The following is a 22,933-nucleotide window of genomic DNA, read 5'->3' as shown; positions in this document are numbered from 1 at the left end:
CAGCTGGGGGGCGGCGGGGGGGGGGCGGTCAGGGGGGCCGGGCAGCTGGGGGGCGGCGGGGGGTGCGGTCGGGGGGGCGGGCAGGTGCGGGGCTATGGGGGTGCGGTCGGGGGGGGGGCGGCGGGGCAGCGGGGGGGGGGGGGCGGCGGCGGTCGGGGGGCCCGGGCAGCTGGGGGTGCGGTCGGGGGGGGGGGGCCAGGCAGCTGGGGGCGGTGGGGGTGTTGTAGGCAGTGGGAGGGCGGACCCCAGGCTGTCGGGTCCATTAGTGGCTGGTGGACATCTCCTGGGTGAAGGGTCGCCATTTGGCCCAGGGCCTGGCTCCTTCCTGCCTCCCTGTGCAGGCTCACAGGACACAGGCATCCACTGTGTGAGCCCCATCCTAGAGGGGGGTCTGGCCCTCATGCTCACTGGCCTTTGATCAGCTCAAGCACTGGTCGGGACAGAGAGGGGACCCCTATGAGTCCATTAGCGCCAGTCACCTGGGGAGGCTGCAGGGGCTGGCAGGGACACGGGGGGGCATACAGCAGCCTCTGAGAAGGGCTGGACCGTGGGTGATGGCTGCAGCCTTGGGAACACCGGTTTGTTCGGTCTTCTGTAGTCACTGCCCTGTCTGAGCCTCACCCCCATCTCATAGGTGAGGGAAGAAAGGCTCAGAGAGGCCAAGGGACATGGTCACAGTCACACGGATGGGGCTGGGGCTCAGGTCTGTGCCTCTGGGTCCAGAGATGGCTGTGGTGGCCAGAGCTTGCCAGAAGGATGGGGTAGCCGTGGCGGAGGTGGGGAGAACTTCCCTCCCTTTTCTCTCTGGAGCAGGTGTTTGTTTATTTAGCGCTGCTGTGCAGAGTGCCAGCTCTACCCCAGATAAAGTGACGGGTGCACGAGAACAGGTTCCCTTCCGGGAAACTCTGCCTCTTTGTAGCATGTTGCAAAGCGTATTCCAGGGAGGACTTATTCTGAGATGCTGATAAGTGTTCTGTGAAAAAAAGGTGCCACGGTTGAAGAAGTTTGGCAACAAGGGTTAACAGAAAGGAACACAGACCTGTTTACTGCGGGACTTCTCAGAGCCTTCAAAGCTAATATGTGTTGAGAATTTTCCGAAGTTAAGAGCAGGGGCTTTGGGACAAACTTGGGTTCTGAGCCCAGGTGAACCCTGTCTTAGAGCCTCAGTTGCTCTACCTGTAAATGGGGACGGTCATGCCTACTTTAGAAGTAAGACGATTAAGCAATATACTGCAGGTAGGCTCTCAGTACAAGGACTGTACACGTTGGGCTTGGCACGTGTCCGCTGCTGCTGGTGTGGCTGCTGTAGCACCTGCCCTTCAGCCCCACAGCCACCTTCAGGGCAGCCGCACTGTTTACTCAGGCCTCCTGCGGGCCCCGGTTTGTCAGTGTGCCCTCTGTGCCAGACCCAGAGCTGTGTGTGGGAGCTCGGGTGGGTCTGCTCCAAGCATCGCAAGCCAAGTTCCCCGCCTGCCCCTTTCTGAATGGCTTGTGTCATACCGTCAGCTCACTGGAAGCTTGTGGTCACCTGTAACCCCCAGATCTTCCACAGTCCACCCAGGCTTGCTCTCCGAGCCCGCAGCAGAGCTGGGCTGGACCTCCTGGGGATCGTTTATCCGGTTGAAACACCGGTACTGACCTCAGGCCATCGCAGACACTCACTGGCTGAGTGGGTCGGCCCGTGACAACTGCCTCCCTCCGGTCCTGCCGTTGTTGCTCTGTGTCTATACTTCTCTGCCTCTATCTGGGGTCTATACCTCTTGGGGGGCAGAGGCGTCATACGTGCCAAGGGAAGGACCTGGTGGTGGCCGGAGCTGCCCGCAGCCCTGACTTGGGACACGGGAGGCCAGCTGTCGGGACGGTCTTGGCAGAAGCTTAGGGGCTTCTTGCCCTCCAGGCCCCTCTGCTGGGACCTGCTGCCTGTGGTCTAGGGAAGACTCCTGACTTCCTTCAAAGTGCTTTTCTCATCTTCTACGAATTCTTTGGAATGAGACAAGGCGTCAGAAATTTTTAGCAGGTGCCCAAGATTCATTCCTTTGTTCAAAAAGCTCCTGAATGCCCGTCACGCCAGGTGCTAGATGGGTCACTGGGCTGAAAGAGGGCCCACACAGACCCCGCGGGGCCGAGGAGACCAATGTCAGCTAAACCGTCATCTTGAGGAATCTGAAGGCCAGCAGAGGGGCTGCTAGGAAGGACACATTCATGTGCTTTGGGAGTGTCTGGCAGAAGAAAGGCTCCCCGAAGATGTGCTCAAGGGTTGAGAGCTGGAGACGGGAGGACAGAACTTGGGAAAGACGAGAGGGAGAGCATTCCAGGCCGAGGGCACAGCATCTGCAAAGGCCCTGTGGTATGGAGAATCAAGGGCTTCTGAAAGAGCCAGAGTGGTTGGACCAGGGAGTGAGGACGGAGGGGCCGTCAGCATGTGGGGCGGGACTGGGACTTTTGTCTTCACCCTGTGGACAGGAAGACCCACTTGCTGCTTTAAGCAAGGGCACGGTTACTGGGTTTGCATTTCAGTGGCAGGTGACTGTGAGGCTGGAGGAGACCTTTCCAGCTGGCCAGATGAGAGGCTGTTGCCTCAGGCTGGGCGGGGGCCTTGGAGGTGGATGTAGGGAGCATCCAGGAGGTGGAATTGGTTGATGCTGGGGACAGGCGCAGTGCACGGATGATGCTGGGGAGGGGGCGGTGCATGGAGGTGGACGGAGGCACCTTGGGTTCTCAAAAAACAACGTATCCTGTTCATGGGCTTTTGTGTCCTCTTGATAGTGTGTGTTTTGTCCGTTTCTATCAAAATATCTTTTTTCTTGACGAAGCTGCTGGAAGCCAACTCATGACTGGCCTGTCCCGCCGTCTCTGCCAGCTGGGAACCTGATGCCTGTCGCAGGCTGACCTCTTTCTTGTTCTGAGGGAGCTTCCCCCACCCATCTCCCTGCACCTTCGCGTACCTTCCGTCTTTGGGGGCGGCCTTTCCTGGGACTGGGTGGGGAGCCCCCGTGCAGCCGTGGGGCCTCCGAGAGCTTGCGCCTGCCGTCTTGGCCCCACGGCTGTACCCCATGGAGAACTTGAGTGTGGGGCAGTGGGGAGACTCTGGGGGCCTGTGCCTGCCCGAGCCCCCTCTCTAGTCCCGGCCTGTGTCTCCTGCCTCGTGGGAGGACTCAGTCCTGGGATGCTGGTCCTGGTGAACCCAGGGCAGGAAGAGGCTGCGGGGCCTCCCAGCCCAAGACAGAGGAGGCAAACTAGGGCCTTGGGGTGGGTGAGCTGGGTGAGCAGATCCCACACTGGTGCCCAGAACGGGCCTGGGTCTGGGCCGGCCTTTTGTCCAGACTCTGCGGTGTGTGTGCAGGTGCGGGCACATTCCCGTGTGGGTGTGCTGCGTGAGCTCCCCCGTGTGAGGACGTGGGTGGTCGGAGGTAGGCGGTGGCTGTCTGGTACCTCTCTGCAGGCTGGTGGGCTGACCCCCCCCCCCCCGCTTTTCTCGGGCAGGTGGCCGGCCTGTTTCACGACCCCAGCATCGGGAACCCCATCCACATTACCATCGTGCGCCTCGTCCTGCTGGAGGATGAGGAGGTGAGAGGTCACGTGGCCGCGGGCTGCCCAGCGATGGGCATCGGCCGCCAGAGCCCTCCTGGTCTGCCACCCGAGGGGCCCCGTGTGGAAGGGCACGGCGGGCCTCCGTGGCCCGGGCGGTGTCCTCCGTCGCCCGGGCGGTGTCCTCCGTCGCCCCCGGGTCCCCGGCCGGCCCTCCATCGGGTGCCCCCCAGGATGGGCCTGTGGGGAGGGGTGGTCCCTGGAGGCTGGCCCAGGCCTCTGTCTCCTGCCTTTGGAGGAGAATGGGGCTTGGCCCTCCGGCGCTCAGGGGAGGGACCCGCGCTGCCCTCTCTGCCCCCAGGAAGACCTGAAGGTTACGCACCACGCGGACAACACCCTTCGCAGCTTCTGCAAGTGGCAAAAGAGCATCAACATGAAGGGGGACACGCACCCGCTGCACCACGACACCGCCATCCTGCTCACCAGGTGCCGCCAGCTGTTGGGGGGCGCGACACGGCCAGGGGGGCCGCCAGCTGTTGGGGGGGGGCAGCGTGGCCAGCAGGGGCCTGCTCTGGAGGGCGGTGCTGCCTGAGCCCGGCGGGGTGCGGACACGGGCCTGCCCCCGGAGCCCGTGTTAGGGGAGCGCACGCACCTTTGGCTGCACCCTGGGTTCCATCAGCACTTGGGGAGCTCTTGTGGGTTTTCCCAGAACCGTCCGAAGCAGGCCCCGTGCCCCCGGTGCCCCCGGTGCCCCCGGTGCCGGCATCCGAGATAATATAGCGGGAGACCACGACCAGGACGTGGACGCCCGTGCAGTCCGCAGACTTGCTCACGTTTTACCCGCTGTCCCTGTCCCTGAGTGTGCACGAGCGTGCGTGTGTAGCTTATACGCTTCTGCCACACGTGTGCGATCCTGCCTCCACCTCCACAGTCTGGAGACAGAAGTGGTCCCTTGAAGGAGCTCTCGGCCTGGTTTTACAGCCGGGGCCCCTCCCCCACTGGGGTCCAGGTCTGTTCAGGGTCTGTCCCTGCGCTCCTCACGGGGACAGTAACCAAAATCGTGCACGGGGCTGCTCCCCAGGCACAAGTAGGTGTCCCCTGTGAATGCTGCTGCGGCACGATGTCCGAGTGGGGGGCACCTCCTCACCCCCCCTCGCCCCCCCTCCCCCCTCACTTCCCCCTCCCCCCTCCCCCTCCCCCTCCCCCCTCACTTCCCCCTCCCCCTCCCCCCCTCCCCCTTCCTCTTTCTCTCGCCCCACCCCCACCCATCACCACCTCACCCACTCCCACCTCACCCACTCCCACCTCACCCACTCCCTCCCACCTCCTCGCCTACTCTCTCCCTCATGCCCAGCATCTGGCCTTCTGGGCTTAGTTCCACCTGGCACCTGGTCAGGTCAGCCTGAGGATCCTTTCTCTCTGAACGCAGGAAGGACCTGTGTGCGGCCATGAACAGGCCCTGTGAGACCCTGGGCCTGTCCCACGTGGCGGGCATGTGCCAGCCGCACCGCAGCTGCAACATCAACGAGGACACGGGCCTGCCGCTGGCCTTCACGGTGGCCCACGAGCTCGGACACAGGTACCGCACCTGCTCCCGTTCCCGCACTAACGCCCCAGCTTCCCCTGCCAACCCGGGGGCACCAGGCAGCTGGGCCCACGGGCCACAGGATCCCAGGGACGCGGGCCTGGCCGTGGCCGCACGTTGTCCCTGCGATGTCCCCACCCACACCGGGCTGCTTCCCTGTGAGATGTGGGGAGGCCCACGCGGGTGCCTGTGGGCCTGGCTCGGACCGAGTCCCGGTCAGTGTGGGGTTGAGACGACCGGAAAGTCACCAGTGTCTTTAGCTGTCCCTCCGCGGTGCGCTCACTGCTTGCGTGTTGACTCTCGGTCCCCCACACCTGCCTGTCTGATTGCTCTGTGACCCCAGGCAAGTGCCCTGCCCTCTCTGGACCTTGGTGTGCCCCTTGTTGCTCGAGGGGGTTGGACTCACTGATGCTCCGGGCTCCTCCAGCCGGCCCCTCTGCGCGAGGTGTGTGGGCCACAGAGAGGCCTGGTGGTCAGAGATGTCGGCATCATCATTCACCTGCTCTGGGTTCCTTGAGTGACAGCCACGCGTGCAGGGCCTCGAAGCCACCCGTGGTGGTCGAGAGCGCTCTGCCCCAAATCTGCTGTTCTCTGGCCGTGTTACCTTGGCTAGTTCCTGGGCCTCTCTGGGCAGTTCCGAGAACTGAGCAAGGTGGGGTTTCTGAAAGCGCTTAGCACGGCGCCTGGCACGTAGTAAGTCTGAGCAAAGACAATCATTCTTGTCTCCTTCCCCAGGATGGCGTCTCGAGAGTTTCTCTGTGACAGGGCAGCTCAAACTCCCTTAAATCCAGGGCACGGAGGGACCCGTGTCATTCCCTGCTGGGGACCAGTGTGGATGTGGGGACATCCCCACATCCCCACGGGGGGGCCGTGGCTCGTCACTGTGGGTGCCCCTCAGGCTCAGTAGGCTGCCCCCCACCACCGCCCCCGCCCGTCCATGCTCTGGACCGGGGAGGCTGAGGCTCCGAGAGGGGTCGGCCTCCCGAGGCCCCATGGCGGTCTGGAGGCAGAGCCGCCCGGCGGCCCCGCAGCTCACCGGCCCCCGGGGCCTGTGCTCTCACGCAGTTTTGGGATTCAGCACGACGGAAGCGGCAATGACTGCGAGCCCGTGGGGAAACGGCCTTCCATCATGTCTCCACAGCTCCTGTACGACACCGCCCCCCTCACCTGGTCCCGCTGCAGCCGCGAGTACATCACCAGGTTCCTGGAGTAAGTCCACTGGGCCCGTGGGGGGCCGCCCGGTGTCAGAGAGGCACGGGCCGGTCCGCCCGGGCTGGACCGAGAGGTCCCCGAGGCCATCTCCGTGTCCTGCAACCCCACAGGAGGGAGAGGGGTCGTGGGGACCTAGGGATGGGGCTGGGGTCGAGCCCTGGGTTTGGGACGGGACGGAGACCCGATGGGGCACGGCCCCGGCCGCTTGGCCACAGAGTCCTGGGGAAAGTGCCGCAGGAGGCACCGAAGCTAAAGCCTGTCCCCTCTTTCTGATCCTCTTAACTGGTGACCGTGTTTTTTATTTGCTCTTTAACGTTGTTCTCGGCTAAGGAAAATTTAAAGATGTAAGTTATTAGCACAGAATTTTTCATGGTGCCAGTTTTAAGTGTAAGTAGGAGAACGGACCTCGGGTGCAAGGCCCCAAATGACACGGCCCATACCCGTAGCTCCCTTGACCAGAACAGCAGAAGTGTGTACGAAAGGAACTGGGTGGGTTTTATTCCACTTCCTTTTTTTTTTTTTTTTAATGTTTTTATTTATTTTTGAGAGAGAGAGACAGAGCATGAACAGGGGAGGGGCAGAGAGAGAGGGAGACACAGAATCTGAAGCAGGCTCCAGCCTCCGAGCCATCAGCCCAGAGCCCAACGCGGGGCTCGAACCCACGGACCGCGAGATCACGACCTGAGCCGAAGTCGGACGCTCAACCGACTGAGCCCCCCGGGTGCCCCATTTTTTATTCCACTTCTTAACATGTGGCTGCTCTGGCACCATTCCCCGCCCTCGGCTTACGCTGGCCAGTAAGCGGGGTCTGAAGGGAAAAGGGTCTGGGGTTCGGCCCGTGGCCCCCTCTGCATCCTCCCTCCTGGCGTGTGGATGGCCGGGACAGGGAGGTAACGCCGATAACACGGGATGACAGGGTTTCTGGGTCGTTCGCGGTTCTTAACACGTCACTGCCTTCTGTCCACATTTGAAGCACGTGCTGATTCCAGCAGGCAGTGTGGCCTCTGTTCCCGTTCCTATCTAGACCGGGTGCCTTCTGGGCCTGCCCTAAAATTGTCCCATGGGGTCCTCCTGCTGCTGACTTTAGAGGGGGTGCTTCTTTGTTCTGGTGGAGTAGGTTCTGAGAAAAGGTGCGTGGAGGTAAGGGGTTTGAAGTGTCTTTATTCTACCCTCACACCTGATCGATCATTTGATTTGGTATCAGCTTTGGGCTGTGTCGCTCTCCGTCAGTGTTGAGAGGCTTTGTTCCCGGGCTCCTGCGCAGCTCAGTGGGTTGAGCCTCCGACTCTTGATTTCAGCTCAGCTTGTGATCTCATGGTTTGTGAGTTCGAGCCCCACTTTGGGCTCTGTGCTGACAGCAGGGAGCCTGCTTGGGATTCCCTCTCTCCCTCTCTTCTTCTCTCCGTGTTCCTCCCTTTATTGTTCTTCCATGAGCATGGGATGTCTTTCCGTTTCTGTGTGTTCTCCCCAGTTCTTTTCATCAGCGTTTTATCGTTTTGCTGTGCGGAAGTTTTTTACCTTGACGAGGTCCCAGTTCTCTATTTTTGCTTTTGTTTCCATTGCCTCAGGACATACCTAGAAAAGAGTTGCCATGGCTGATGTCAGATCACTACCCGTGTTCTTTCTTCTCTGGGATTTTTATGGTTTCAGGTCTCGTGTGTAGGGAGTTTAATCCATTTTAAACTTATTTTTGTGTATGGTGTTAAGAAAGTGGCCCAATTTTTTTTTTTTTAATTGAAGAAATTTTTTTAAGTTTATTGTTCAGAGAGAGAGCAGGCGGGGAGGGGCAAAGAGAGAGGGAGACAGAACCCCAAGGAGGCTCTGTACTGTCAGTATAGATACAGCCCAACTCGGGGCTCGAACTCACAAACCGTGAGATCATGACCTGAGCCGAGAGTTGGTCGCTTAACCGACGGGGCCACCCAGGTGCCCTGAAAGTGGTCCACGTTCGTTGTTCTGCATGTTGCTGTCCAGTTTTCCCAACACTGTTTGTTGAAGAGACTGTCTTTTTCATATTGTGTATTCTTGCCTCCTTTGTCCAAGGTGAGTTGTCCATATGACCGTGGGTTTGTTCCTGGGCTTTTTGCCCTGCTTCGTTGATCTGTTTTTGTGCCAGTACCACAATGTTTTGATCATTACAGCTTTGTAACGTATCTTGAAGTCTGACATTGTGATGCGTCCAGTTTTGTTCTTTGTTTTCGAGGTTGTTTTGGCTATTTGGGGTCTTTTGTGGTTCCGTCCATGTTTTAGGATGGTTTGTTTTTGCTCTGTGAGAACTGCTGGTGGTGTTTTGACAGGGATTGCATTAAATGTGTAGACTGCTTTGAGGAGTAGAGACATTTTAACAATATGTGTTGTTCTAATTCATGAGCGTGGAAATCTTTCCATTTTTGTGCGTTCTCTTCAGTTTTCTTCATCCGTGTTTTATAGTTTCCAGAGTGCAGGTCGTTACCTCGATGAAGTTGATTCCTCGGTACTTTGTTTTTGGTGCAATTGTAAATGGGGTTGTTTTCTTAATTTCTCTTTTTCTACTTCATTATTAGTACACAGAAATGCAACAGATTTCTATATATTGATTTTGTGCCCTGAGATTTACTGAATTCACATACAGTTCCAGTAGATTTTTGGTGGACTCTTTCGGGTCCTCTACGTACAGTATTATGTCATCTGCAGATACGGAAAGTTTTACGTCTTCCTGGCCAACCTGGATTCTTTCCATTTCTTTTTCTTATCTGATTGCTATGGCTAGGACTTCCAGTACTGTGTACTGTGTTGGATGAAACTGGTGAGAGTGGACATCCTTGTCTCGTTCCTGATCTGAGAGGAAAAGCTCTTAGCGCTTTATCATTGAGGATGATGCTAGCTGTGGATTTTTCATATACGGCCTTTATTAAGTTAAGGAACGTTCCCTCTACACCTACTTTGTTGAGAGTTCTTATCATGAATGGATGTTGTACTTTGTCCAATGCTTTTTCTACGCCTGTTGGAAGGTTCGTGGGGTTTTTATCCTTTCTTGTATTCATGTGATATATCATGTTGATTGATTTGTGAATCGTGCAACCCAGAAATAAATCCCACTTGATTGTAGCGAATGATGTTATAAACGTATTGCTGGATTCCGTTTGCAAGTATTTTACTGAGAATTTCTGCGCCCGTGCTCGTCAGAGATACTGGCCTGTAGTTCTGTTTTCTTGTGGCGTCTTTGGTTTTGGTATCGAGGTAATGCTCACTTCGTAGAATGAATTTGGAAGTTTTCCTTCCTTTTTAATTTTTTGGAACAATTTGAGAAGAAAAGACGTTAACTCTTTAAATGTTGGTAGAATTCACCTGTGAAGCCATCTGGTCCTGGACCAGATGTTGGGAGTTTTTGATGACTGATTCAGTTTCACTGCCAGTGTCTGGTCTGGTCAAGTTTTCTATTTATTGCTGATTTCTTTTTGGGAGGTTATATGTTTCTAGGAATTCATTTTTTCTGTGTTGTTCAATGTGGGCATTTGTTTTTTTGTAATTATAACCCTTTGTACTTTGGAGTCTGCTGTATTTCTCCTTTCATTTCTGATTTTGTTCATTTGGGTCTTTTCTTTCCTCTCCTCCCTCCTCCCCCCCCCCCCCCGCCTTTTGTCTCTCTTCTCCCTCCCCCACCTCTCCCTCTCTCTCCCTCTCTCCCTCTCTCTCTCCCCCTCCCTGTCTCTGTCTCATTCTCTCTCACTGGTTTGATGAGTCCAGCTAAAGGTATATCAATTTTATTGATCTTTTCAAAGAACCTGATCTGTATTACTGTGTGTTGTTTTTTTTTTTTTTATGTTTCTCATATTTATTTCTTGTCTAATCTTTATTCTTTCCTTCCTTCTGCTGGTTCAGGGTTTTGTTTGTTCTTCTTCTGGCTCCTTTACATGTAAGGTTGAGCTTTTTCATGCTGCTTTAGACCTGGCAGATGCTTTTAACCTACAACTGCCTGTCCTTCAGCCCCTGGAAATGCTCTTGTGTCATTTGGTAATTTCGTTTTCTCCTTCGGGAGCTCTTTGACCTTCAGCTGCTCTCTCATGTTGTGAGTTTTTACTTTTTTACTGGCTTTTACCTGTTTTCTGGACAGCATCCACATGTTCACCCTTCTATTAAGTTTTTTGTACTGTACTTTTAACTTCCTGACTTCCTCCTTCTTATTGTCACGTTTCCATACTTGTTTCCTGTTTTTTTCTTCCTGAGGTTATTCTTTGTATGGATTTAGTTATTTTCTTCTCCCTGCATTATCTTTCTTTAATTTTAAAAAATCTGTCACATTTGGGGCACCTGGCAGGCTCAGTCAGTTAAGCGTCTGACTCTTGATTTCAGCTCAGGTCATGATCTCATGGTTTGTGAGTTCGAGGCCTGTGTTGGGCTCTGTGCTGACAGCTCAGAGACTGCTTGGGATTCTCTCTTTCCCTCTCTCTCTCTGCCCCTCCCCTGCTCTCTCTCTCTAAAAAACAAAACTAAACCAAAACTTTCATATTAGAGGTTTTAAACTATCTGAGGTCCTGTCACACACAGGGGGAGGCACAGGGACACTGGTTGTCAGGTGTTTCTGAGTCCGTGCGGGGGACTGGGCGAGATGGGGCTGTGTCCTCGGTAGGTTGTCACATACCAGTGTCTAGAGCCCTTTTATGGAGCGGGTCTGTTTCCTCAGGGAGGAACTCTCTCTTCTTGTCCTGGGCGTGTAGGTCTGGCTGTGGCTTCTGGCACCTAGGCTGGAGGGGTGGGGGGGGTGGGGGGTGGCGCGTAAGGTGGGGAAGGGGCTTGGCAGCTTGTAGACTTAAATTTGTCCTCATCTCTGTCGGTCTGTCTGTAGGTCACCCTGGGCCAGATCCTCTGGTTCACCCTCTTCAGAAAGTGGTCCCCACCCTCAGCAGGTGGCCACACGGGGTTGGGAGCAGGTGTGGGGTCTGAGGTCTCCTGTCCCCAGTCTTGCTGGTGCTCCAGCCTCCATGGCTCCCTGGGGCCCTAAGCCTGAGCCTTTCTGGGGTTCTGCCTCTGGGTGGTTTCTCCCCATTGGACTTGGCTTTTGACTCTCACTGCCCGACCAGGTCAGCCACTGCTTGACCGGCTGCTTTCCAGCCTCCCGGGTTTTGCTAACCTGTTCCACGTGCCGTCGTCACCTCTCCCTCGCCTTTTGTCCTTGTGGACCTCTGCCTCCTTTACTCCTTTACTGTCCTGGGCTGCAGGGAGGGAGTGGAGATCAGTCTGCCATGTTCTTCTAGAAGTCGCTCAGTGTGGGGTTTAAATGTGTGTGTGTGGGGGGGTGCTGGCCCCCGACGGAGGAGGCATTGCTGGGGTGAGGGAGGAGGCAGAGAGGGGTCGTGGATGATGGTTAGGGCCTGGACTCTGGCCCCGGCTTTTCCTTGTGTTGACAGACGTGTTCCATGGGGCTCGTGATGGGCCTGCCTCTTGGGTGGCTGTGAAGGTTTGGCCCGCAGACACGTCAGTGTCCAGCACGTGGCCATGCACGTGGTTAGTGCTCAGGGCTTCTAACTGTTATCACCACTTGTAAGCCACAGGGAATATGGACCTGAACCAGGGCAGCAGCCTGGGCATGTGGGTCAGGCCTGAAAAACACCCCAGGGGTGTGTCTCCTGCCCCACTTGGGGGCAGAGAATAAGGGGCCAGGCTGGAAGATGCGCTCCCCTCCCCGTAGCTCCCCCAGGGCTGTTCCCAGCGGTCCCCACCCAGGGAGCGCCCCACCCCCGCGCCCTGCCCCCAGGACCCACAGACACACAGGGGTCTCTGTGCTCGCTTTCAGCTGCTGGAATGCGTGAGGGACTTGGCTTGGGGCCTGGAGCGAGGGGTGGGGTGAGCAGGCCGGGGCCTGGGCTGGCCGGGGCACTGAGGAGGGCTGCAGGGGGGCGGTGGCCAGTGAGAGGCGTTCCCGCAGTGGAGGCTCTTCTCCTCAGGCCGGCCCCCGCGCCTGCCTCCCCAGCCTGGAGGCCCAGGAAAGCTGGAAGGAGGGGGGGCTCACGTGGCAGGCGTGGACCAGCCCGTCCTCAGCCCCTCTGCCCGCCGTGTCCTTGCTGGGGGCTGGGACGAGCTCCGCCCTCGGGGAGCGGGGCACAACGAAAGGACGCACAGACGGTGCCGAATGGGGTGAGGCAGTGTTCCCTGGGTTTGGGGGAGGCCCCACGGCGCCCACGGGCCCCCTGGGTCTCCCCCCCGGACTGGACGCTTCTTGGCCCCCACCTGTAGCCGTGGGTGTGTGTCCCCCGTGTGAGGAACCTGGCGGTGAGCTGGCCGGAGGGCTGGTGCGGCTTTTTATACCTCTGTGGTTTCGGTCCTACAGGCAGCCTCATTCTCCTGTGTGAAGGCCCAGGGAAGGTGAGGGACGGCCCAGGCCACGCGACATCTGGAGCTGGGTGGGGAGCCACACTCGGGGCTCCGACTCCCAATCAGCACTTGGGCCCGAACGTGGCCCTGATTCTGGTGTTGGGTGCTGGAGGGTCCCCCGACGCCCCCAGCCTCTCGCGCACACACAGAATGGACCAGATGGGCTGTTGTCACTCCAGCCGCCCCGCCCACAGGACCTGACACGTGGCAGGTTCCAGCCAGGAAACAGCCCGGGGGTGGCCCCGGTGTGGCATTGGGGTGAATTAGACTGCAGGTTGGAGGAGCCCCCAGGCTGGGTCTGAGCTCCCCCCAGGCGGTGAGCCCTCCTAGCCCATATCCTGAATTGCAGGACAGAAGGAGTCCCAGGGTCCTGCTGACGCTTTGCCCCAGGGCACAGGCCCAGGGAGCCCCAGACCGAGGTCAGCAGTCAGAACACTGTTTTATCTCTGCCAGGGCTCAGCTGCCATGGATTTGAACTTGCACTGGGGTGAAGTATTTGAGGTCAGGCTTATGGACGGAGGGGAGGAGCTGTGCACCGGGCAGCCCAGCAAGTGGACGCGTGTGGCCACTGGCGGCTTGGGCCTGGCCTCAGACTCTGACGTTACCGCTCTCCGGTGTGACCCAGGGCCAGTGACGTTCTGCCCTGGGGGCCCTGTGTGTGTGAGAAGGGGATTAGATTCTGCCCAGGGTGTTTGAGGAGCAAGCCAGGACCTGGCCTGTGGTCACCTGGGGCAGAGGGCTGGGTCCCACAGCTGCTCTTTTGCCAACGCCCAGCTGACAGGGTCTGTTTTCTGCTAGCACAGATGGTCCAGGTGATTTGGGGGGAGGGGTCCTCAGGACCCTCAGCGGGAGTCCGGGCTCAGTGTTCACTGCAGCTCTGGGTGGAGCTTGGGGCCTGCCACCAGCTGGGGGACTTAGGAGACCCCAGACCCCCACCCCATCTCACCCGCGGTCCCAGGGGCTGACGGCCCCCGGCCTCTCCCCACACCCGCCTGTGCGCTGGCCTGAGTCCATCTCCCAGCCTGTCCCCATCCTGTGGTGTCTCCTCTGTGCCTCCCCACCAGACCCCAGCACCCACCCCCTCCAGCCTTCCGACCCTAAGCAGGACCCTCCACTCATCTGGTGCCCCTCACCTCAGGCTGGAATACCGGTGGGCTTCTGCCTCCCCCTGCCCTGCCTGGCCGGGGTGTCCGTGCTGCCCGGGCCGGCTACCCATCACCCCCCGACCTCAGTTCTCCCCAGCCACTGCCGCCCCGAGGGAGGGAGGGAGGCCCCCGGACACCTTTCTGACTCCTGCATGATGGCAGTGAGCCCTGGGCTCGTTGGTCAACATGTGGGCCTGGCAAGGGCAGCAGGATGGTCACTGGCCCCCAGAGGCGGTAGCTGTGCACAAGGTGCCCGTGGAGAGATGCGCTGGCATAAGTGGGCCCGAGCTGGGCCTGGGATACCTTCTGTCTCTGTGCTCCCTGCCTGCCGATCAGGGTTCCCTGTGCTTCCAGGGGGAAGGCAGGAGTAAATGAGGGAGTGATGGGCAGGAAGGGCTGCCCCAGGCTCTCCCAGGCTGTGGTCCCCCACAGAGACCCTAGATCTCAGCCTGGGGTGGGGTGTCAGAGGCGCTGGCTGCTGTATCAGCTGTGGCCTGATGCTCTCCAGATCCCTCACTGACGTGGCCGGCTGTGGCCCCATGCGGGGGGGGGGGGGGGCGGAGGGGGGGGCGCGGGCAGGCGCAGGGCCAGGAGGGGGATTGGTGGTCTGGAGGCTTCTGAGGCCGGGCCTTTGGGCAGGGGATCCAGGAGACAGTCCTCACAGGAGAGTGCTAGAGCACCGTGGGTGGGAACCATGGCCCTGGGGGTGGGGCCAGTTGGTTAGGGAGCCTGAGTGTGTCCGGAGACACGGAGACCCGGAGGGAGCAGGAAGGCCTGAATGCTGGGCCGGGGGTCTGGGCTGGAGGTCGGAGGGGAGGCTGGGGTGAGCGAGGAGGCTGCAGTTTTCCTACAGGTTTAGTGCTTTCCCTCTCCGCCGCGCCCCGCCCTCGCCCCGCCCTCGCCCCGCCCTGCCCCGCCTCTCCGAGGCCTCCCTGATGGGTCTCTCAGGCTGTCCCCCTTGCTCTGTCCCCTGTTCCATCTCTGCAGCCGGGGGTGGGGCCTGTGCTTGGACGATGCTCCCACCAAGGATGTCATCGACTTCCCCTCGGTGCCGCCCGGGGTCCTCTACGACGTGGGCCACCAGTGCCGCCTCCAGTATGGGGCCTATTCGGCCTTCTGTGAGGACATGGACGTGAGTGTGGGCACAGGTGGGGGCGGGGCTACCCTCCGCAGCCTGCAGCGCCTGCGCCCGGCCCACATCCCACACGTGATGCTGGGGGACTCGGCCTGTGGGATCCGCCTCCGGCTGGGGGGCTACACACCCAGCTCTGAATTCTGGGTGGACCATTTGCCAACTGCGGCTTTGGGCGAGACCGTCACCTCCCAGGGCTGGGTTAGAAGAGGCAAAATAAAACCCTGGGGGAGACCCCCCCTCCCTGGGGGAGACCTGCCCGAAGTGAAGGCCTTCGTAGCCTTGTTAGAGACCCCGGGTTTGGTGGGGGTGAGGGTCTTTCTAAGGGAGTGGGTGGGGCTGGGAGAGGTAAGTGTGGGGAGGGGGTGGGGCTGTGAGGTGTGGGCGGGAGGCTGGGAGGGGGAGTAGGCGGGGCTGGGAGAGGTAAGGGCGGGGAGGGGGTGGAGATGGGAGAGGTGTGGGCGGGGCTGCGAGAGCTGTGGGCGGGAGGCTGGGCGGGGGAGTAGGCGGGGCTGGGAGATGTATGGGCAGGGCTTGGAGAGGTGGGCGGGAGGCTGGGGAGGGGGCGGGGCTGGGGGCCGTTCCGAACAAGCCCCAGTGCCGGCTGCCCCCAGCGCCTCTTGTTTGGGAGAAGATGGGAAGGGCCCTCTGGGAATCCCATTTGCAGACCCCCACCCTGTGCCAGCCCCACGCAGGGTGGTGAGGGGTGGGCGGGTGGAGGCAGCAGGGAGGGGTCAGGGCATGGCCTGTGTCCTCCCTGCAGAATGTGTGCCACACACTCTGGTGCTCCGTGGGGACCACCTGTCACTCCAAGCTGGATGCAGCTGTGGATGGCACCAGGTGTGGGGAGAGCAAAGGTAGGGGGCAGTGTCAGGTGGGGGGGGGAGGGGTGGGGCTCCCAGCATGCCTCTGCTCTGCAGGCAGCCTTGGCTCAGGCTCTCGGAGCCCAGCCTCTCTGCCCTGTCCCGCCTGCGCGCTGGACCAGGAAGTCGGCACCTGGGCTCTGTCGTTCCTGTGTGCCTCCACCACTGGGAGGAGCCTCCTCTCTCCTGAGAGGTCTTGTCCTCTGCCTGCCCCGGCCCCCCAGCTGCCACAGTGTCACCAGGGCGGGGATGGCTGACTGGCCTGGGTGCGCGTCTCCACCTGGTCGGCTGTCTCGGTAGTGGTGTCTGAACGGGGAGTGTGTTCCTGTCGGCTTCCGGCCTGAGGCTGTGGACGGCGGCTGGTCGGGCTGGAGCGCCTGGTCCGTCTGCTCGCGGAGCTGTGGTGTGGGCGTGCAGAGTGCTGAACGGCAGTGCACGCAGCCTGTGTGAGTGTGGGGCTGGGGCCACCCAGGGACGCGGTGGCACCGCGCTCACCGTGCGCTCACTCTGCCTCCCCCCCCCCCCCCCCCCCCCCCCCCCCCGCCAACAGGCCCAAGTACAAGGGCAAGTACTGTGTGGGCGAGCGGAAGCGCTTCCGTCTGTGCAACCTGCAGGCCTGCCCCCCCGGCCGCCCCTCGTTCCGCCACGTCCAGTGCAGCCACTTCGACGCCATGCTCTACAAGGGCCAGCTACACACCTGGGTGCCGGTGCTCAACGACGGTGAGTCCTGCGGCCCTCGGGGAGGGGCCGGGGGGTGGGTGGCAGGAGCCGGGACCCCACCCCAGGGGGGCCGTGCCGTCCCCGGAGCCTCCAGCCCGTCCCTGACACACAGTGCGACGCCCGCCCTGGCTGTCCCTCATGGCTCTCCCCTTGGGCCCCCAGCCAGCCCCTGTGAGCTGCACTGCCGGCCTTCGAGCGAGTACTTTGCTGAGAAGCTCAGGGACGCTGTGGTGGATGGCACCCCCTGCCACCAGGGCCGGCCCGGCCACGACCTCTGCATCAATGGCATCTGCAAGGTATGCCTGACAGGAGGGGCATCTCCCACAGCAGCTGCCCCGGGTTCCCTCCTGGTCCCCCTCTGGCCCCCGTCAGCAAAGGCCACCGCCCCCACCAGCACTGGAGCCCCTCACAGGCGGACCTTGTACCCCCAGCCCCTGCACCGTGGCCCTCCTCCCCTCCTCCCTGCCTGCTGTCTGAGCCTCTGAAGCTCGGCCCGCACGTGCACAGCCCCTGCTGGGAAGGCAGAGCCCGGGTCAGCCTCCTGCTGGCCGAATGACCCCGGGCAGTGGTGTCCTCTGAGAGAGAAAGTGGCCGGTTCTGCACCCCTGTCACCAGGTTCGGTGACGTCACTGCAGGGACATGCAGGGCCCCGAACCTGGCAGATGAGCATCAGTAACGCCGGCAGCGTGTATGCTCGTTTCTGGCGTCAGCCCCGGCCTCTTCCCCACCCGTGTCCCAGCCACTGTCCCCCACCCGAAGCACTGGGGCCCAGAGTGGCAGGGACGCTCTTGCCCGGGGCCTCTGATACAGATTCCTGTTTCCGGGAAACTTTCGTCCACGCTGGGGAGCCCCTGGGGTGCCAGTGCCCCACCTGCTGTAGCTCTTTGTGAAAGGCCCTCCCCCCGCCCCGTACCTCGTGACCCCTCAGCATGGCCTCACTGCACGCGTGGATCCCCCTGTGTCACACCCGGGGACAGGCGGAGTGGGGGCCTGCTCCCACCCCGGTGGACCCTGGCGGCAGGGGCCAGGGAGGGCTGCCAGCTGGTGGCCAGGCACTGGGGTCTCCCTCCCTTGTGTTCCAGAACGTGGGCTGTGACTTCGAGATTGACTCGGGTGCTGTCGAGGACCGCTGTGGCGTGTGCCACGGCAACGGCTCCACCTGCCACACCGTGAGCGGGACCTTCGAGGAGTCTGAGGGCCTGGGTACGCGGTGGGCGGGGGGGGTCCTCCTAACTCGGCAGCCCTGCCTGATCCCCGGGGTCCCGCCCGGGCTAGAGACCGGAGGCAGGGAAACCACCCCGCTGGGTCCTCTCGGGCGTCGGGCACCTTGGCCCAGACACAGAGACGTGTACTCAGGGGAGTCCTCCTGTCAGGGGAGTCCTCCTGCCCCGGGGACCCCGGGTTGGCTGATGAGGCTTATGGGTGGCGCCAGCCCCTTCAGAGGCTACCGCCTTCTTGTGAGGCTTCAGAGAGCCTCCCCCCCCCCAACTCCACCCCCTCAGCTGTGTGAGTGCCGGCTGCGTGTGCTGGGTGAGGGGGGCTTGAAGGTGAGGAGCTCACAGCGACAGGTGACGAAAGCTTTCAGTGTGGCAGGTGCAGTTGTGGGGGACCCAGCAGGCTGTGAGGAAGGAGGTCCTGACCCGGGGAGGTGAGGGGAGACTTCCTGGAGGAGGGGGGAGTTTAGCTGGTGCATGAAAGACCCAGGTGAGATGGGAGGAGCATTTCACGCAGGAAAGAGCTGTGTCCCCAAGGCCCGGGTGCATCTCTGTGCAGGCACCCATAAGGAGCGGGGCCTCGGGCGCTGGGCCAGGACGCTCGGACCCTGGAGTCCCATTCATACCCCAGCAGGACCCTCGGGCATGTTACTTAATCTGTCTGGGCCTCAGTTTCCTCACCGGTCAGATGGGGGTGACGGCAGCCCCTGCATCACTGGGTAAAGCGCATAGAGTCAGTGAAGGAACGGGAACGGGCTGTGTGGGCAGCACGGAGGGTGTCCCCGGGAAGGGCCTAGCCAACCTAGGCATCCAGGAGAGGCGTGAAGGGGCATGGGTCACGGGGGCAGGATTTGAGGGTTCCCTTTAGGTTTAGGTGATCTAGGACACATGGGACCCTCTGCCTTCTGGAGGAGCTTGGGCCCCGGGCTGGTGGTGGGACCTTTGCCGTCAGCAGGCCGGGTGGAGTGGGAAGGGGGGCGAGGGAAGGGGACGGTCAGCCTCTTAGCGTCTGCACACCCCCTGGCCAACAGGGTACGTGGACGTGGGGCTGATCCCGGCTGGCGCCCGCGAGATCCGCATCGAGGAGGTGGCTGAGGCCGCCAACTTCCTGGCCCTGCGGAGCGAGGACCCCCACAAGTACTTCCTCAACGGGGGCTGGACCATCCAGTGGGGCGGGGACTACCCGGTGGCGGGCACCACCTTCACGTACGCGCGCACAGGCAACTGGGAGAACCTCACGGCCCCCGGCCCCACCGACGAGCCCGTCTGGATCCAGGTGCCTGCCTCCCAAGGCCCAGGGTGGGGGGCAGAGTTGGGCCCCGGGGGTCCAGCACCCCCTGCCCCACGGTGAGACAGGGCCCCGGGCCTCTGCCTCCCTTCCCCCGTCTCTAGGACAGCCCCACGGTGTAGCCCCAGGTCCCAGAGGTGGCTGGGGCTGGGTCCCTTCCAGTGATCACTCTGGGCAGGTGGCAGGACGCCTCGTGCTCGTGGGGCCACCTCATGCTCGTGGGGATGCCTTGTGCTCATGGCCCTGGGTGGGCGGTGGGGACGCCTCGTGCTCATGGCCCCGGGTGGGCGGTGGGGAAGCCTCGTGCTCGTGGCCCCAGGTGGGTGGTGGGGACGCCTCACGCTCGTGGGGCCCTGGGTGGGCAGTGGGGATGCCTTGTGCTCATGGCCCCAGGTGGGTGGTGGGGACACCTCGTGCTCGTGGCCCTGGGTGGGCGGTGGGGAAGCCTCGTGCTCGTGGCCCCAGGTGGGTGGTGGGGACACCTCGTGCTCGTGGGGCCCTGGGTGGGCGGTGGGGACGCCTCGTGCTCACGGGGCCCCTTGCCCACCCGCCTTAGCTGCTCTTCCAGGAGAGCAACCCCGGGGTGCGCTACGAGTACACCATCCACAGGGAGGAGGATGGCCACGGCCACGGCCAGCCGCCCGAGTTCTCCTGGAGCTATGGGCCCTGGAGCCCGTGCACGGTCACCTGTGGCACAGGTGAGGAAAGGGGTGGGCGCGGTGCCCGGCTTCAGCCTCCGGCTGGCTGCTTACATGCGGCTCTCGGGCCCCCGTGTCCAGAGCGGGGCCGCCGGCAGCCCTGCCCCTGGGTCCTTCGGGGAGAGGCCGGCACAGGACTGGACACGTGCTGAGCGCCCGGTGTGTCTCAGCTGCTGGCACTCTGTCCCCAGAGACGCGCCGGCTGCCCCTTCCTTCGTTCTCACTGCTCAGCAGGCCCCTCACCGGCGCTTCTGTCCCACGCCGGACACCGGACCCTCGTCCTCGCAGTCTTCCGTGGGCTCCTTCCTCCACCTCCTGCTGCAGATGGGCTTTGCGGCTCCTTCCTGGGCGGCCCAGAGCCTGGTGCTCCCTGGCTGCCGCCCCAGGAGGGGCTTCGCAGGGGGGATGGGGAGGAGGAGGAGAGGTGGGGAGGAGGGAGCCAGGACCACCAGCGTGTCCCCACCCCCGCTCTGAGCCTCTGGGCCCAGGGGCCCGTTCCCCACACGCACTCATTTCTTCCAACTGTAGGAGACGTGTAACAGTGTCGCTGACTCCCTGTTCCCCGGGGCTCGTCACCCCCAGTGCCCCTCAGTGTCCAGGGATCTCAGCATCAGGAGTCTGGGACAGACGTCTGCGCGTTCCTTTTTAGTTTTTAGTTTTTTATTTTGAGAGACAGCGCGAGTCAGGGAGGGGCAGGGAGGGGGTGGGGGGAGAGGGAGAATCCCAAGCAGGGTCCGCGCTGTCAGCACAGAGCCTGACTCGGGGCTCAAACCCATGAACCACGAGATCACGACCTGAGGCGAATAAAAACTTGGACACTTCATCGACTCAGCCACCCAGGCACCCCTCAAACGTTCCTTAACACCCTCGTGTGGTGATAAAGTGGAAACCGACACACGGAAACCTGGCAGAAATTTTCAAAAGCTGTTAAAAAGTATCCTGTCCCATAGAGCGTCTTTACGTTTACAAACATGACCGCAAACCCGTTAGACCGGGCCCTGGGGGTCAGCGGACGGCCGCTTCACAGGTGGGCGGCTGAGGGGCGTGTGGCGCTACAGGTCGTGGGGTGCCAGCTGGAGCACCAGTGCAGGTGGCTCGGGGTGGCCTTAGGGACCCAGGACTCCCTCCCCATCCGAGTGTTCCCCTCACGTGTGTCAAGGTAGCCCTGCCCTCCCCCTTCTTGGGGTCCAGCCAGGAAGAAGGAAGGGGCGAGGGGCTGACCCCCAGGGGAGGGACTCGTGTCCTTTTCTCCCTGTGTCCTTCCCTCGCGCATGGGAACTCCCATGGGGAGTGTTCTCAGCAGGCCCTCGCAGAGAACCAGAATTCTGTTAGGGGAGGAGGAGTGGACAGGACGGAAGGCTCAGGCCAAGGAGACCTGGTCTTCTGGCCTGTGAGGGAAGCAGGGGAAGGCAGGGCCTGCTGGACGGTCCTGCCACCGGAGACAGTGTGGGGTACGTGTCCAAGGGGAGAAGCGCGGTCATGCAAAGGCCCAGAGGCAGGTGGTGGTTGGGGGACAGAAACAGTGACAAAGGCGGGCTGGAGAGGAGTGTCTGTTCGGGGGTCTGGCGAGTGGCCTCGCTCCGCCTTTTCTGAGCGCTGACCCTGCTGGGAGGGGAGGCTGGGTTTGCACGACCACGTGTTGTCCTCACACCCTGGCTTCGAGGCAGGTGTTACTGTTCCTCCCACTTACAGATAAATACACGGAGGTTCAGAGAGGCCAGGTGAGCCGCCCAAGCCTCCCAGCTAGGACGCCAAGGGGCTGGGCCCTCAACGCCACGAACCTCCACGCTCTAGGGGTGGAGGCGGAGGCCTTGTTCTGGGAGGGTTCTAGAGGAGCGGGTGTGGCCTTGTCTCTGGGTGCGGGGCAGCCCGGGCAGGGGGCACCCTGGGTGCCGGGCCCAGGCTGAGCCCCCGCGGCCCCCCAGGTATGCAGAGGCAGACTGTGCACTGTACCGAGCGACAGGTGGGGCCCGTGGATGAGAGACACTGTGACCCCCTGGTCCGGCCTGATGACCGCCAGAGGCAGTGCAGCGAGGAGCCGTGCCCTGCCCGGTGAGCCCGCCCTGACCGCTCCTGGCCCTGCCACACACCCCACATCCTGGGCCCACGGGAGGGGCTAAGGGAGTGGGGCTAAAGGCCCAGGTCGTGGCCACCACCACCCCAGCCTGGAGCAGCTGGCCTAGGATGTCCCTGGTCACTAGGGTTTGGGTCTTGCCCAGCCCCCCGGGGAGGTCCTGTCACTGGGCTTCGGGGCTTGCAGCTCTGGGAGATTGTCCCCTGCGTCCTGACCCACCTGCACCCTAAGTGCCTGGGAGATTGTCCCCTGGGCCCTGACCTGACCCGACCCACCTGCACCCCGAGTGCCTGGGAGATTGTCCCCTGCATCCTGACCCACCTGCGCCCCGAGTGCCTGGGAGATTGTCCCCTGGGCCCTGACCCAACCCACCTGCACCCTGAGTGCCTGGGAGATTGTCCCCTGCGTCCTGACCCACCTGCACCCTAAGTGCCTGGGAGATTGTCCCCTGGGCCCTGATCCGACCCGACCCACCTGCACCCCGAGTGCCTGGGAGATTGTCCCCTGCATCCTGACCCACCTGCGCCCCGAGTGCCTGGGAGATTGTCCCCTGGGCCCTGACCCAACCCACCTGCACCCTGAGTGCCTGGGAGATTGTCCCCTGCGTCCTGACCCACCTGCACCCTAAGTGCCTGGGAGATTGTCCCCTGGGCCCTGATCCGACCCGACCCACCTGCACCCCGAGTGCCTGGGAGATTGTCCCCTGCGTCCTGACGCACCTGCACCCTGAGTGCCTGGGAGATTGTCCCCTGGGCCCTGACCTGACCCACCTGCACCCCGAGTGCCTGGGAGATTGTCCCCTGCGTCCTGACCCACCTGCACCCTAAGTGCCTGGGAGATTGTCCCCTGCGTCCTGACCCACCTGCACCCCGAGTGCCTGGGAGATTGTCCCCTGGGCCCTGACCCGACCCGCCTGCACCCCAAGTGCCTGGGAGATTGTCCCCTGGGCCCTGACCCGACCCGCCTGCACCCCAAGTGCCTGGGAGATTGTCTCCTGGGCTCTGACCTGACCCGCCTGCGCCCCGAGTGCCTGGGAGATTGTCCCCTGCGTCCTGACCCACCTGCACCCTGAGTGCCTGGGAGATAGTCCCCTGGGCCCTGACCCGACCCACCTGCACCCAGA

At 61.7% G+C, this 22,933-nt stretch overlaps 1 protein-coding gene across 3 annotated transcripts in view; it reads left to right on the top strand.

Annotated features, from left to right (window-relative positions):
• ADAMTS7 (ADAM metallopeptidase with thrombospondin type 1 motif 7) overlaps positions 1-22,933 on the top strand; it is a 50,312-nt gene that overhangs the window by 10,746 nt on the left and 16,633 nt on the right. For 2 of the 3 annotated variants that reach the window (XM_058736295.1, XM_058736297.1), the window contains exons 5-17: positions 3,484-3,567; positions 3,890-4,014; positions 4,958-5,107; positions 6,179-6,322; positions 14,809-14,953; positions 15,717-15,808; positions 16,116-16,262; positions 16,367-16,536; positions 16,699-16,832; positions 17,619-17,739; positions 18,782-19,026; positions 19,595-19,736; positions 21,662-21,788. In XM_058736295.1, the coding sequence (XP_058592278.1) occupies positions 3,484-3,567; positions 3,890-4,014; positions 4,958-5,107; positions 6,179-6,322; positions 14,809-14,953; positions 15,717-15,808; positions 16,116-16,262; positions 16,367-16,536; positions 16,699-16,832; positions 17,619-17,739; positions 18,782-19,026; positions 19,595-19,736; positions 21,662-21,788 (1,826 nt within the window). The remainder of the gene's footprint in view (positions 1-3,483; positions 3,568-3,889; positions 4,015-4,957; positions 5,108-6,178; positions 6,323-14,808; positions 14,954-15,716; positions 15,809-16,115; positions 16,263-16,366; positions 16,537-16,698; positions 16,833-17,618; positions 17,740-18,781; positions 19,027-19,594; positions 19,737-21,661; positions 21,789-22,933) is intronic. The other variant, XM_058736296.1, reaches the window with a different exon arrangement.

This window comes from Neofelis nebulosa, chromosome 7 (assembly GCF_028018385.1).
Source record: "Neofelis nebulosa isolate mNeoNeb1 chromosome 7, mNeoNeb1.pri, whole genome shotgun sequence".
Taxonomy (NCBI): domain Eukaryota; kingdom Metazoa; phylum Chordata; class Mammalia; order Carnivora; family Felidae; genus Neofelis; species Neofelis nebulosa.
This window is presented reverse-complemented; position numbering and strand designations above follow the sequence as displayed.